Source organism: Columba livia, chromosome 5 (genome assembly GCF_036013475.1).
Source record: "Columba livia isolate bColLiv1 breed racing homer chromosome 5, bColLiv1.pat.W.v2, whole genome shotgun sequence".
Lineage (NCBI taxonomy): Eukaryota > Metazoa > Chordata > Aves > Columbiformes > Columbidae > Columba > Columba livia.
The window spans coordinates 53,468,238-53,484,384 of record NC_088606.1 but is presented as its reverse complement, the minus strand read 5'-3'; the positions used below and the strand labels follow the sequence as shown (position 1 = coordinate 53,484,384).

The 16,147-nt window shown below is 41.1% G+C and overlaps 1 protein-coding gene across 3 annotated transcripts in view; it reads left to right on the top strand.

Moving 5' to 3' along the window:
• The window catches only part of PTPRJ (protein tyrosine phosphatase receptor type J), a 77,909-nt gene that overhangs the window by 38,474 nt on the left and 23,288 nt on the right, over positions 1-16,147 (top strand). For 2 of the 3 annotated variants that reach the window (XM_065065190.1, XM_065065191.1), the window contains exons 2-5: positions 10,821-10,839; positions 11,864-11,920; positions 12,657-12,923; positions 13,477-13,743. In XM_065065190.1, the coding sequence (XP_064921262.1) occupies positions 10,821-10,839; positions 11,864-11,920; positions 12,657-12,923; positions 13,477-13,743 (610 nt within the window). The remainder of the gene's footprint in view (positions 1-10,820; positions 10,840-11,863; positions 11,921-12,656; positions 12,924-13,476; positions 13,744-16,147) is intronic. The other variant, XM_065065192.1, reaches the window with a different exon arrangement.

Here is a 16,147-nt window from a genome sequence, read left to right as displayed (position 1 = left end):
GTATATAAATCATAGAGTTCTTGTCCTTCTAGGCTTCCAAGGCATTTATGGTGATGCAGGGAAACTGTTTCTGCAGTTTAACTCAAGGTTAGAAAGCTTCTAGAGAAGAAGCAGTGATATTTTTCAGTTTCTGTAATTGTGGTTTGTTGAGGACATAGGAGCAAAAGACAATACATCTAATGTTTCAAAGACATTGAGCATATAATCACGGTGAAAAAAAATCAAATCTAGTCTTGTGACTTTCAGTTTGAGTCAAAAGAATATTTACCTGAGGGAACTGTTTAGGTGATATTGAAGATGCAACAAAAATGAAGCAGGAGGATGAGGAGTTGCGATTGATTCTAGTACCTGCTACTCTTCTTTGATCCTGCCATACTGTATGTAAGTATTAAGACTTGTCTGAACTACATCGAGGATACCTGGGGGACATCCCTAGACCTGAATTTCTATCCCAAATATGCTTTTAAAAAATAATTTGACTAAATGGGTTAATAACATAGATAGGAAAAAGAGAGATACTGAGGAAGCCCTCCCCTACCCCAGTCTCTTCTGCAGTGTTGGTGCAGTATTAGTTCTTTTTTTAATCTCTCACTGTTTCTTTGGCCACAGTTGAGGCAATAGTTGCTACTACAGGCTCTGCCAAAGTGACATCCTGCCAAAGTTTTTGGAGGATGGTACTGCACTTGTTGCTGCCCCCTTCTTGTTTGCCATTACAGGTAACACTGTCAAATGTTGTGGAGGCCTGTGTGACAAAATTATTCTTAATAGTGCACCACTCTTTCTAATCAACCTTCAAAGTGCTTTTAAAACATTTTGCCAAGGCGATCTGTTAGACAGAAGTCTGCCTGTATATAATATATATTTATGTGCCTTCAAAAATGTAACTTTTATAGAAATTTTATTTTTAAAATCTTGTGCTTTTAAAATTTGCAAGAAACATCTTCCAGTGGAAGGTGAATTTCTGATTAAAATAATTTTGTTTCATCATTAAACTTGCTGGTAGTGGATATTAATTTAGTGGCAGTTGAAATCAGTTGGGATTAAATTGGGTAAGTTTAAGGAATGTTTGTCTCTCAATTGCATTTTTAAAGGTTATTTTCAGTAATCTTTTATGAAAACTTTGGATTTGTCTGTTAAGCCCATGCAATGGAAAGAACCATACTTTTGTATTCTGGTGATATAGGTAGCAGAAAATCCCTAATTGTAGGGAAATAGGAAAGGCTATGGGAAGCCATATCAGTGATATTGTTGCTCGAAGTGAACAATGACCAAAATGTTGTAAAAATTGAGTTTCAAAAGCTTCTTCTGTTTCTTGTTTCAAGTAACATACAAGGCTAAGCAAGCACTGCACCCTGATACAATATGCAATTGATTTGAAATGAACATGTTTTGAGACTCATCATAAATAACATATCTTCCTCTTAAATGTAAGAGTTTGAAATGAGGTAGGACCTATTTGATCTGTATCAGAGCTAAGCCAAGCATACAGATCAGCAGGAACTCCTTCATGTGTCTTGGAAGCAGAAAGAAGCCATGGATATTATTTTTTTAGAATAAAAAGTTTGCAGCTGGCTGGGCTGCAGTGTCAGGCTGATCTCTGGTTCTGACCCTGCATCACCCAGCCTTTTTCCACCATAGCTGGTCCTCCCAGATGGCCATGAAGTTGACCTTTGATAGATGTGTCTGTTGGCTGGTGAGAGAGAGCCCATGTTGTTGTCGGTGAATAACTTCTCATGCAGCCCCAATGTATTCATAGAGGCGAGTCTGGCAATGGGGTGCTGGCTGAGCCAATTCTCATTCCTGTTTCTATGAAGCTTCTGTTCAAAGAGAAGGAGAAGAGAGACTCTATCAGAGCCCTAGATGAACTTACTGGAGCTGTACAATGAGATCTTTTGTTCTCTCTCAGGAGTACTACTACATGTGTAGATCGCTTGCAGTCCATTTGTCTTTTGCTACAGTTCAAATTCATTAAAGGATTAAATGGGCTGACAGTTGCAGGCAAACCTCAGGGGTATCCCCCCATCTCCAAGTTGCTGCATCTGAGAACAGCATATGGGAAAACATTGTTTGTTAAATCAAATTGTTTGTGATAATTTGATCCATGTAGAACAGCCAGATCTCTGACTTGAGAGTTTAAAAAGGTTTAGCACCACTTTTTTTGCTATGAGGCAATTTTCTTTTGTTTTGAAGAAGTTAATCAAATGGTACAATACAAAACAATGCAGCTGAAAATGTGAGATATGGTAAATAAGTGCTGTGAAGAAGTTCTATGGTCCAGCTGGTAATTTATTGTATAAAACTACTTCCCTCATGACAGGTTTGTGATGCTTGAAGATGCATTAAGCCTGCCTTAGGCAGCACAGCGTAGTGTGATTAGTTCCCATGATCTGCATCTGAGCCAGCATTTACATCTACATCCATACTTTATGCTCTGGTGTGGTCATCCTTAGCCTTGTACTTTCCAGAATATGCCAACTTTTATGGGAAATTAGGCATATTCCACTGCTCTTAGTCACTTAGGCTGAAGTTTGACGGTTTTATTGGGGCCTCTAGTGGTATCAAGACTGCATTACCAACCCAGAGCTGCTGTTTGGGGGTGGTGAGAAGGGGTTGCTTTACTCCCTCGTGCTGAGTAGATTTACCCAGCTATGGGGCATGGGCAGTGCTGTACAGGTGACGTATTTGGATCCTAATGGGGCATTTTATGTGGAGTTGGAACTGAACGTGCTGAAGGATCATAAATAAACGGCAGTAAACAGTAACAGACCGTGAAGGAAGAGATGAAGGTTAGCCTGAGAGGTCTCTGTGTCGGGCAGTGGTCACAGGCTGGTTTCTCCCAGCTGCACACCTCATTGCTTTGTAAATTAGGAAGCTTCAGGACCCTTTGAAGGGAAAAAAGATATAAACTGTCCTAAGAAAAGTAGAGAAGTAAGGCAGGAAACAACAAGGCTTGTATGTGCCAGCATTAAGACTGCAACAACAACAAATATTTTCTGTCTAGCAAGACAGTTTTGAGCTCAGTGTAAACAAGCTGAAGGCTTTCATAGGCCATGGTTCTCCTGCTCCCAGACAGGGTGTCATAGATCAAAAACTTGGTCTTTGTTTTCTATACAATCATCTTTCTTCATGTTGTATTTGAGCTTTTGTGTAAGTTTTTTAATCCCCTTACAGCTAGTTTTGCTTGGAAAAGTCTCAAACCAAATCCAACTTGATGTTGTTCTCCTTGTAAAGTATCTTTTAACACTTTCCTGAGCAAAGACCGTGTAGAGTATAAAGTGTCGGGCTCAGGAAAGTGAAATCTACTTGGGATAAGAAACCTAAGTCTCAGTTGCTCTCATCTGAGCAGATCTGAAATGGGGCCCTGTCAGGAAATGCCCCTGATTTTCATGACTGTGCTGCAAGGACCAGGCAGCTGCTGGCTCTGCTGTATGTTTTCCATCCACGGTGCCTGGGTGGCCAGCCCTGCTGGTTTGGGGACAGTTAGCATTGTGTCATTGCCACAGGAGTCTTTTATTTTTTTCTTCTTTTTTTTTTTTTCATTGTATCCTGCTTCTTCCAGGGTGTGCCCGAGTAATGACTCAGAGTGAAAAAATAGTGCTGTTAGGCTGCAGGCAGGAATGTGCCTTGTTCACATGAAATAAAGGTTGATGTTTTCTTAATTTTGAAAGAAAATGACTGGCAGTGATAACTGAAAACTCCTATTAAAAGGGGAGATTTTTCAATTCAGGCATTGCTCATTACACACCCAGCTGCAGTTCCACTGATGTCAATATGATATACAGATCGAATAGGATAACAACTTGGGTTTTACTTAAGTAGTTGTTTTAAATATTACTCATCGCCATTCTCAAGGAAGCACACTGTTCTATCTGTAAACTCCTTCAGCAGGATCATCTCTGAAGAGGAATTACGTGTAGGACTTACTGGGTTATGCGAATAATTTAAACTTGTTGAAACTTTTCAGCCTTTTTCCAGGATGGAGTTTTGTTGTTATTCTCTGGGTTGGAAGATTGCAGGATGCTTGGAGATAGGTGCTGCAAACCACCTTGCAGTTCAGTAGCCTACTGCCTGTAGTTCATCAGGAGCTGCATGTTTGGAGGAAACAGAGAAGAACTACTGGGTTGCATGGAAAAGTTTTAAACTGATTTCATCTGGAAGCCATAGGGAAGTCTGATGGTGCTTCCTAGGGTCACTGAGAGAGCTATCAGTTGCAATGCAGTTGTGTTTGGTGTCTGGGCCTTTTCTTAGCCTGTTTCCCACTAAACTCTGTGCTGCTTGGTTGTGGGTATTTCTGTCGCTTGTTTATTTTCTATGTGGACAGGTAGGTGAATCACTTCCTGTATCAAACCACAGCAAAACTTACCCGAGAAATCTTTTCTTGAAGGTAGGAATGAGGAAGGGGAAAGCAGATCTAATGCATACAATTCAGATGAGATCCATTCTATGGTTTTTGGATATGTTGCCCAGAAAACGCGTCGCTCCCAGGCTGGCCATCTGAAAGGCAGATACAGGTGAAATTTTGAGAAAAGTCAGGAAAGGAAGAAACAAATTTTTCCAGGTTGTTTCACCACAAATTTTCACCCAGTGTCTCATTTTGGCTTTCCTACAAGGCTTTTCTCTTCTGCAACATTTTTACATCACTGGAGGTACTGCACAAACCAGAATCTCCTCATCTGTTTTCATAAAAGCCAGCGGAAAAAATTATATTTGGTCCCTCTTCAGAGAAAAACTTGCTTCAGGGAAGACAGAATTTAGAAATGTCAGGGGGTAAAATATAAATACATGCAAAGTGGAAATAGGTTTTCCTCTTTCACATAACTGCATAATAGCTCGAAATAGCTTGTGTGCAGTTTTGTAGGGCTGTTGACTGTTCTGGGTTTTGTATAGCTTCCTCATACAGTGTGGTGTCCTAAGCCAGTCCAGCCCTACCCAATTAATAACAAGCATCAGCTCATGTTTCTTTCTTCTGGGTTCTGGATCTCCATCTGATCCCATGCAGTCTCGTTAGTGGAGCTGCTCATTTAGGGTTAAAAGAAGACTCCAAAGATCTTGCAAAAACTTAGTGTACTGCTTCCAAAATTAGAGCTTTTTTTTCCCCAGGATAAACCCACTTAAACCAAACATTCTGTGAAATGTTTTCTTGTGGATGGGCTGTGACTGCTTAAGATACCAGAGGGAAAACACGCGATTCTGCCATTTGCCGCAGCATATTTTCAGTTCTCCATTGGAAGTGAATGTGTCATGTTATTGAGATCATCTAGAGTTAATCTGAATTGAAAAACCTGTTGTGGGTTACAGTTAAAATGAATTTAGCAGAGCCAATATACACTGGAAAAGGAAAAACAAAAAACCAAGGCAAACAAACAAAACCCCTAGCACCAAATCCCGAAAGTAAATAATGCTAAATGAAGCTATGTAACATAATTAAATATTAGCTTCTGACTTAGCCTCTTATTGACTATTTCCTCCTTCATGTAAGGACTTGATACAGGAGGGCTGAGTATTCACAATTGCTGCTGAAATGTATCTGAATTGTTAGCATAGCTTGGAGCAAATCTACAGCATACAGGCTTAATCTACATTCTTTTTTCTTTTCATACAATTAGCACAGAGGAAAACTCTTGCTTTTCTTGGCTTCACATATCTTTAATTATGTATTAATGTGTATGCATTTTATAATAGTATAACAGTACAATGATTTGTGCGTAGAAGTTGTCTGCTTAAATGCAGAGAAATGCTTTGCAACTGAAGATTTACAACATTTTAGGAAGAAGCTAGAAAAAAAGGCAAAATATTACATGAGTATGCTTGTTCATTTTCCAATATAATATTTTTTTTCGCCCCAAGCCCAAGAAATTTCCCAAGGAAGACTTGAACTACGTTCATATAGGTTTAGGCACATAGTTGTATGCCGCAATTTGACTGGTCTTATTTCTTGCCTGGTGCTGTAAGCCTACGAACGTCATTAATTTGGACATAATGTGGAAATGAATGAGGTGAAACAGTCCTGAGATGGGTTGCAAGAGACTGAAACATTTCATCTTTCCAAACCCCATCCTGTCTCTGAGACTGTTGTCTCCTGCAGAAAGGTGTCACTCCCTGCTCATTTAGACTTTACGCTCCCAGTGAAGTGGGAAGATGTCCCCAGCTGGAATAGCACTCAGTGCCTTACAAATCCTAGAAAATCAGCAAGTATTGGAAAGCTCTATCGGGCTGTGGATGCAATACCTGGGCAAACCCACTTCAGTTGTTGTGAATTCCGGGGTTTAATTTTCACTTTGTGACCTTGAATAAAACCTTCCTGTGAGAGCACTTTCTGAATAAACCTATGCCAAGTGTGAAATATAAGAGGTGACAGAGCAGCCTGTCAGTGGCTGAGTTATGGCATCTTTGCTGGTTAATGTTTGTCAGCTGAGCAGCAATGACTGATAATGTCTGCAAAATGAAGCTTGGAGGCTTAAAACCTTTGTGATGGTGACTTGCCCTACAGCCTGTAGTTATGGATGTGGGACAACTAATGGTAGGTGAGCATAGCAGGAAAAAAAAGTGAGACCAGAGTAACTTGGGCAGTGATCTTAATTATGCTTTTGTGAAAGTGTATTGAAAAAGAATTTGGAGACCACTGTGACAACTTGGTGGTATTTTTGTGGAGCTCCTCCAAACCTGAGAGTGGTGGGTGGAAAAGAGATCTGAAGGTGCACATGTGAAACATCGTTAGCTTTGAGAAGGGTGTGATTAATTTCCTGGCTTTTTGCATCTGAGTCATAAGGCACACACAGGGGTGAGCACACAAGAAATAGCAGCCTCAAGTAGCGTTCTCGGAAAGGATTTGTGGCTAAGGGGGTTTTTTGGTTAAGATTTTTTGGTTTGCTCACTTTGACTGTTTAGCCAGCTTCTTACCCTTGTATTTACATGAACCAAACCCATGTTGTTTGTTTTGGAAACTGGAGCACCCCGGGCAGGTGGGCTGCTGTTGACGAGGGTTTTCCTCCAGTGCAGGAACCCTAACTTGACTGGGAGCAGAACCAAGCTGATCTGGAGTCTTGAGGCCAGCAGAAGGGGAGGCGCTGCCCTCTGCCCTGCTGGTGGCCACCTCCTGTGGCTCTCCCGATCAGTGTGTACAAGGGGCACATTTTAAACCCTGCTCTTGAAAATATCTTAGTCTAAGTCTTATCAAATATTGGTAGAATTTGGGCTTCTTTGTTACTTAGTATTTTTGGAGATGTTTTCCTACAGTACATCTGATTTCTTCCTCTATGAGATTACCTGGGAGACTAATAATAATAATTCCTCAGTTAGGTAACCAACTGTATAACAACTGCATGTATTACACATACCACCTGGTAAATAATAAACTGCACACATAAGGAGCACAAGACAAAGCTTGTGCGAGTGCAGATGAATTCTTCTGCTCCTCTGGAACATACAGCCTTTTATCAAGCTCAAAGTGTGGCTGTGTGACACATAAGAAGATTGATTTGCTGTAGCTGATGACAGTGCCAAGTTTGTGTATACACATCTCTCCTTTGTTCAGTTGAAATGTTCAGTGTTTTGTGTTTTGCCTTTTTTTGATAGGTTATTTTCTTGACTCTCACCCCAAGATCCAGATTTTTGGTGAAAAAAACACCCCAACTCTATACATGAATAATATGTGGATTTGTGTGATTGGAAAGAAAAGCGGAAATGGCAGGGCTCCTGGTATACCAGATGCAAACACAAGGAGAATCAGGTGTTCAGCACAAATATCCTCTGAAATAATAAACAAACGTTTTGTATAAATAGCATCTCATTAAGTAATAACATAAGGCTGGAGAGCAGTTCAGTTCATGGCTTGTGCTGAAAAATACAGCACGGAATGACTGAGTCAGGCAGGCTGACGCTTGGGAATGGGATCATTTGTTTTGTGTGGTTTTGTGTTTCAGGAGGCCTGCCTGCTGCCAACACGATGTGCTTTTTTTGAATTTGGTTTGCACATAGGGTTCTGAAAAGTCAGAGGAGTATTGTGAGGGGTATTGCCAAAGTGTGTGATAAACAAAAGCAAGTAACATGATGGGAAGCTGCTTATCACGTGACGGGAGTTTTAGCATAACTGTCCTTCTGTTATTTGATCGTCGTTAACAAAACCCACACATGACAGTACAACCAAGTTTCTGGTAGCTTGGTAATAATTTGCCGTTAGATCAGGTGGCTGTAGCTGGGGGTGAAACAGGAGTCAACATGCTGCTTATTTGAGCTGGCAGGGAAGAAATGGGGAGGTGAGAAACGGCTGTAGGGGACTTGGCAGTGTCATACCTGTTTCTCAGTCATGATGTCTGTCCTGTTGCTCTGGAAGGATGCTGTGCCTTTGAACCCAAAATGTGGGCAGAAGGAGATTAGGAACTTTGTCATCTTCAGGCAGCTTTACAGAAGAGAAAGTAACTGAAGGACAGGTGTGAATGATATCAGGCTTCTGCTGTTTGTCTGTAGGGCTGCAGAAATCACTGTGACTTACTCAGTACTGTGGTGTTTTTTTGTTGGTTTTGTTCTTTTTTGCAATTTCCCTTTCTTATTAAACATAGCGTCTTTTTGGCTTTGGTTTTGGATTGCCTGGCTTTTCAGGGAATCTCACCTGCTGCTCATCATTCAGCACCTGTTTCTATATAGCTTAGCACTTGTACTCTGAACACTGCATGGTAGTGTTTTCCTGTCCTAAGAGTGGCTTTTTCCTTTGTAGCCTCTTCTTCCTTGGCCACTTCTTTGTGAAAGAATACAGAAGGGCTCTTGACCTGGATACAAACGTTTCCTTGCTTCCCAGTAGCCCTGCAGTTTGGCTGGGCTCTCAAATATTCAGAAAGGTTGAGGAGAAGCCTCACACTTGTATGTAGGACATCTGTGTCCCAAGTAATGTCCTTTGTGTCCTGAGTTGTAAGTAGGACTGTGCTAGAGAAGACCAGGCGTTAGTTGTGTGATGCTGACAAGTGTTCTTTTGCCTAGAAAGTGTGCCCAAGCTCTTCTTGGTGTGGCATCAAGACCATTGCAGGCTGGAAGGGGGTCTCTCCACTCAAAGCTGGCTTCTGCTACATTTCTCATTCCTGTAAAGCTGGAGAGGTTGCTTCTAGTGTTGCTTCTAGTCAGCTGGCCTGCATCACCTTTGAGGAGAGTGCTTTTTGGAGTCTTTCATATGGAGAACAAGATGATTTAATGATATCTTCTGACTGTTTTTTGAGGGTGTGTCTGCTTGGGCCTGTGACTGTGATGTGGGGAGGTACTGCTGATGGAGCTACTTGTGGTACCAGCATTATGAGATCTGGGACATGAGTGATTTGGGATTCGAGGTTTGGGTTGTTGTGATATAGCTGCTTATTTTGAATTAGCTTGTGGAATTGCAGAAACAGCTAAGAAACTGTCTAAGAAGACAGGATGGAAAGAGAAAATGAGTCAATTTCAAGTACATGAGATAAATGTGTCAAACTCTGCAATCTGCAGGCTTGGTGCATTGTGTGGGTAAGGCACCATCTGTCATAAAGCTAGTCTGGGTTTTCTAGGAGCAACACCATATAGAGTCCAACCAAAGGACCAGCCCTTCTGCAGGTGGTGTTAGCACAGCCAGGGCTGGAGATACGTCTCTGCCTGCACCCATCATGATGCCAAACCAGACCCAAAAGGGCAGGGGCAGAAACCTTCTGTGCTCGCAAGCCTCCCTGGCACAAAGCACTGTGACCTGTGGATCTCCAGCACAGCGCTGGGGACCTGCCTGTCCATGGGATGTGTGTATCTCTGCATACTTGTCTTCACCATGTCATGTGTAGCTTTGCAAGGTGAATCATATTTAATCTGTGATACAATTGCTGAAGTGATCTGTCTGTTACATGACGAAAGTGGCTGCTGCAGTCGGTTGGCCTCAGCTGGCTACCAGAGCCTCAGGGGTTTCAGGAAATCAGGGTTTCCCTTTCAAGTGCCTGCAGATCTCATTCTGGGGCTTTTATTTCGCTCCTTCAGGAGCATTTTGTGCTGCCATCTGGAGGGAGATGAAGAAAACAATTTCCAGGCCAGTTTGCACACTAACAGGAAGGGAAATGGCTTCTTCGGAGGTAACAGCATAGAGCTGAAAGACTGAAAAACACTTTCAACGCAAAATTCTGGTGTGCTTGTCAGTACTACTAGCATAGTAGTTTCAGGTTGCACTTAAATGACAACTGCTGATACTTTGTGATATGTACATATATGTAAACAAGATTTCAGAATATATACTAAATGTTCTGGACTCTTACTACAGAGTTAGTTTCAGAAAATGCAAAACATTCTTTTGTGAGAAGTAATAAAGTTTATACTGCAATAGGAGGAAAGGAAAGTTCTTAGGAATTAAAAATCTAATTTGCATCTGCTGCTTTTTGTGGGATAGAGTTGAAGTGTCTTTTGACTAAAATCTTGTGGGTTTTGGTTTGAAGTTTATGTAGAACCATACGGTCACTTAGATTGGAAAAGACCTTTAAGATCATTGGGTTCAGCTGTAAATGTAAAACTGCCAAGTCCACCACTGATATGTGCAAAATAACCAGCATATGTTTTGCAAGCTGGTTTTGTGACAAAATAAACTGAAGTAGAAACTAACATTTTAGCAGCATGTATGTCATGTTTGTTTCTTCTCTCTAATAGTTTGGTATACTTTTGGTGTTAGTTTTTCTGTCAATAGATTTTTAGGTATCTCTTTTGCAGGTTGAAAAGTCTGGAATGCAATAATAAATTTATTTTTTTAACTGATGCTTTTTCTCCTTCTGTGTGTTAATTAAACTCGTCCTTATTTTAATTGAGCTTTAATTTCTACTTTTTTTTTTTTCCAGGTCAGATGTACAGTTGCCTGTAAGTATAATTCTGTTACTTAATTATATTTTCTTTTGTATATAACTCTCATTATCTTAATTTCTTTTAAGAAAGAATGAACAGTATTTTAAAAAAAAACTTCGTCAAAAGAATTTTTAGAAATAGCATTTGAAAATATAAACTTGCTTATTTTAGTGACTGTAATTTCTGCAATGCATTTAAAGATATTTAAAGATATAAATGTGCACTTTAATCTCTTTGCTTTTCAGTTTGTAAAGAGTTCTAGTAAAATCCAATACAAATGTCTGTGCTTTGAAAGACAGGGAAGTGTACTTAAAGGCAACACAAATCAATCCAGCCCCAAAACAAACAAACAAAAAGACACTCAAAGTGTTGCTTTAAGGATTTTCTGAAGTGAATACAGCACCTGCTGTACTTGCCAAGATGACAAGTTTTCACGTGGCAAAAGTTTCCAGAAGTGCTTACAGATGAGTTCTACCTTAATACCATCAGACTTGCATGAGTTAGCCTTTACACTTTTGGGCCTGAGTCAAGTCTCTTTGGGCTGTGCTGTATCCACCTGAAGTTGTTTTCTGTAGCTACACCGGGTCTCTTCCTTACATGTGGGAACACATTGTGGGAATATGAGGACTTTTTTGCTCATATACTGAGGGGAAGAGACAAAGTTGCTATGCCAGGTTAAGTAAAGCAGCTAGCTTCTGATCATGCGTGAGGAAAATACACACTGCCAGTTTTGTTCAGTTCTCTTCAAACAAAACTGCACTGACAAAAAGAACGGATCATGGTTGTTTTCATCCAAACCATGAGCAGAGTCAGTGAATGACCAAAATAATGTGGCAATCTCTTAACCTAATTCAAATCATCTGAGAGACATAAAAAGTGGTAAAACCAGGAAATGTGCGGTGAAATCTCTGTAGGAGAACGAACTGGGAAAACAGAAGTGATTGCATGTCTGTGCATGTTTATAAATAACCATATTTTAGCAAATGGGAAACCCAGAAGTTTTGCAAAGATACTTATTGCTTTGTGCTCTTTCTTTCAGGCACTGAGGGTTGCAGCTCAAATAATGAAACTGAAGAAATGGGAACCAGTATTAATGGTAAGTTATCAATAAACTTTACCAGTGGGAACAAAACCCATGGAGGTGTAAGGTCATCCAGGGATGCGTCACAGTTTGACAGGACAATAATTGATCAGAACAATGTGATAGGTAAGTGGTTCAGAATGTAACTGGATTGTGAATCTTCAGGGTTTTTTTGCTTTTATACTGTGTTAGCGTTTTAAGCCCAAACTCTAGTCCAGAGTGCAAAGAGCATTGCAGGCGTGTGGATCCACCTCCTTTACTGGACTAGAGAATGAGCTGCAACAGTTCAACCATACTGTGAGATACAGATTTGAAATACATATGTAACAGAGCACAGCTGAAGTACACTACCTAGTACAGAGGGTGCTGTATCATGTATCTAGAGGAGAACTATATGAATCTTGCAGCTAGAAAGACCAGCTTAGGAAAAAATAGCAACAAGTTGCGTGGTTCAGTCTTTCTCAGCACCCTGCATGAAGCTAACAGCTGCGGCAGGATGATAATCACTGCTGCACCTAGATGGTTTTACTCCTTGAGATGAAGAGAAGCTTGAGAAGTTAGGGGAAGAGTATATTGCAGAGATAGCAACTGCACTTTGCAAAATAAGAGGATGGCTTGATTATTTTCCCAGGCTGATTACTGTTCTACAGAGATCTGTTGGCTGGGTAGGGCAGGGGAAGAGTGCTTTACGTGTTTGTCAGCAAATACTATTGCAGATTACAAGATTTTTTTTTTTTTTTTCCTCTTACAGAGCCCAGATTGGTTCTTTATCTCAAGGCGGAATATGTTGGCATGACTTCTGTGAACTTAACATGGGCAGTGAACAACACTGCTTTCAACTCCTCCATGTACAGGATAGAGGTTGAAAATGGCACCTCTGTTAGGAACCTGATGTCCAATGCCACCAAAGCTGAAATTACTGAGTTAATCCCTGGCACAATGTATAATTTCACAGTATTTGCAGTAGTGAATGATAATGAGACAGAAGGAAAAGGGATATCCATAAGCCTGTATACAAGTAAGTCACAGTCGCTCGCAGTGCTGTTTCTGATGGACTGTATTTTGCTGTGCAGCTCAGGGCTCTGCCTACATATGTGAGAACTGTAATTCCATACTATTGTCTATAGACATGATATTTTAGTCTTGAAGTCTGATACGGGCTATATGCAAAGGATGAGATGTTAGTGTGCAGCGGAAACATAGCCTTGATGTTTTTGTTTTGTTTTTAATTATTGTCCTTCCCCACTTTCTCCTGCATCATCATCTCTTTCCTGCCCACCTCTCTCTGGACTCTCAAAGGAAGCCCTGGGAGTGCTGGCACAGCATGACCTGTGCTTCAGCTTCAGGCTGTCAAAGGGAGATGAATCTCACTTAGCGTGACTTTTCTTCAGTTCTCTCTTGCTGCCCATTGATGCAAAAGCCTCCATGAGCATCTGGTGATGTTTTTGGGGTGCTCCTGCTGTCTGAACGATGAGTGATGTAAAGAGAGTGATGTGTTGGTGTGCCTGTGTTCCTCCTGTCCATGTCTGGGAGCAAAAGTTCTTGACAGGTTGTTGTCTTGCCTTTCACAGAGCCAAGTCAAGTCCATGATCTCAAGGCAGAATATGTTGGCTTGACTTCTGTGAACTTAACGTGGGTGGTGAGCGACACTGCTTCCAACTCCTACACATACAGGATAGAGGTTGGAAATGGCACCTCTGTTAGGAAGCTGACGTCCAGTGCCCCTGAAGTTGAAATTACTGAGTTAATGCCTGGGACGATGTACAATTTCACAGTATTTGCAGTAGCAGCTGATAGTAAGACAGAAGCAGAAGGATTGTCCATAAGCCTGTATACAAGTAAGTAACAGTTTCTTGCTGCCCTATTCTGCTGGGCACCTCAGAGCTCTGCCTACCTGTCTGAGGGCTGAAATATTGAACTTTGGTGTATAGATGTGATGTTTTAATCCTGGAGCCTAATTTGGGCTGTCCACTATGCATGGGGTCTTTAATGTGTGGAAGAGACATCCCTGCTTTACAAATAAAATAAAATAAAGACAGACAAACCCCACCTTCATTCCTTTCCATCCTCATATGGGAGATGAATTCCTGTCACATTGTCACATACTACCCAGAGGTATGGGTGGGAGGAGAGGTGACTGGGATTAGTCTGTCCCATTGGTTGGAAAAGAGTACACACGATACTTAAGTTCTGTAAACAAAAGCCTTTTGTTTTGCAGCTTGTTCCAAATTGGCAAATTATTTGATGGCAGAAGGATTTACGTTATTTAGGCTCAACTGGTAAACATAAAAAGTATGCAGCATGTGGGGCTGTAAACCTTATGTTACTATATTACTTACAAAAAGGAAAGCAAAAGAATAGAAATATAGGAAAGAATGAGAGAGGGAGGGATTTCACCACCCTTATAGCTCTGTGATGTGTATGATAGGGTTGTAGTCTCAGATCCAGTGGTGTGCAGTATCCTCCAGAGTCTGGTTCAGTTCCTGCAGTGAGCCTGGTGGGCAGAGGAGTCCTCAGGATGATGAGTATGCTACCAGTGCTTGCACAGGTGGGCTTTTTATAGACCGCTGGATCACCTGCTTGCATCATCTTTTGTGCAGGCATCACTGGGGGGTGATTGTGAAAGACCAAAGAGTCCTGAAGGGTCTCAGGCGGTCTGGGGCCATTTCCCTTAGTGCCATCAGAGCATGGGGCTATGTGTCCTTCAACATGCCTTCCACCTCCTGTATCAGCCAGCCTGCCTTTGTCTGTGGCTCCTTAGCTTGTCCTTGACATGTAAATTGCAATTCACTATATTGTGATCTCTGGTCTGCTGCTTCTAGTTATGTCCCATCTCCTGTGGCTGGATATTGCAGAACTGGTTTTGCCACAATGTTTGAGACATTACCCTTTTAGTCTCATGCACATGTACTCAGTGAGCCAACTAGGAAAGATGTCCTTCTAGACTTGCTATTTGTGAATAGAGGAGGACATGGAGGAGATGCATCTGCTTCGGCCACAGTGATCGTGAAACGGTTGAGTTTAAAATTTTCAGCCTAATAAGAAAAAAGAGTTGCTATGCTGGACTTCAAGAGGGCAAACTTTAAGCTGTTCAGGGAGCTACTTAGCAGAGTACCCTGGGAATCTGCTTTTGGGGGCTTAGGGGTCCATGAGTGCTGGTCAGTTTTTAAGAACCACCTTTTAGAAGCATAGGAGCAGGCAATTTCATGGTGCAGAATGTCAAGCAAGCAGGGCAGACCAGCTTGGCTGAACAGGGAACTACTCGTGGAACTCAGGAAGAAAAAGAAACTGTATGATCTCTGGAAGCAAGGTCAGGCTTTGCAGGAAGAGCACAGAGCTGTGGTTTGTGTGTGCAGGGAGAAGACACAAAAGGCTAAAACTTATTTAGAGTTGAAACTGGCCAGTGTTGTGTCAGACAAGAAAAAGCTTTTTAAAGTATGTTAATAGCAAGAGGAGGTCTTAAGAAAATGTGGGACTGATACTTGAAGATGGTCACCTGACTAATGGGGATGAATTCAAAAACGAGACATTCAGTGCTTGTTGGTTGGGTTTTTTTTGCCTCGGTCTTTAATGATATGGTGAAACGAAAAAATAAACTTAACAGCAGAGTCAATTATACTGTTAAGCAGGCATTCTTTATTTTATTGGCCCTGGGGAACACTGGGGACCATCCTCCATAAGTGCTGCAATGACTAGATGCTCTTGCATTGCTTATATTCACACAATTATTCCACATTCATTACAATTTTTGGAATTTTTTAACATGCAATACATCTATACTAGGAAATAATTGATAAAGTTAGTTGTAATTGATTAGTTTCTTACTTACAGTACATCTATTAAATACTAGTTAAATATAAGCTAAGCACTCTGCTTCTAAACAATGTATTACTTAATCTTCTGTCTCCCTCTTGTCACGCAGAAGGATCTAAAACTTGAAAAATATCCCCTTGTTTTGCAGGTGGTTAGAAAGCATTTATCATGTCAATTGGTTAATGATGGGAACATCTTTTGTAACTTAATCACAGTATACATTAATTTAGCAGCTTCTCTTCAATGGGTAGACCTTGGGCTACAGGGAGGACCACAAATGCAGGAACAGTGATTTTTCCATTTGTGGACACTGAAACTGTAAGGGACCAGCTGTATCAGGTGAATGTTTACAAGTCCATGGGGCCTGATGGGATTCATCCCAGAGTATTGAAGGAGCTGGCAGACATTGTGGCAGGACCCCTCTGGATT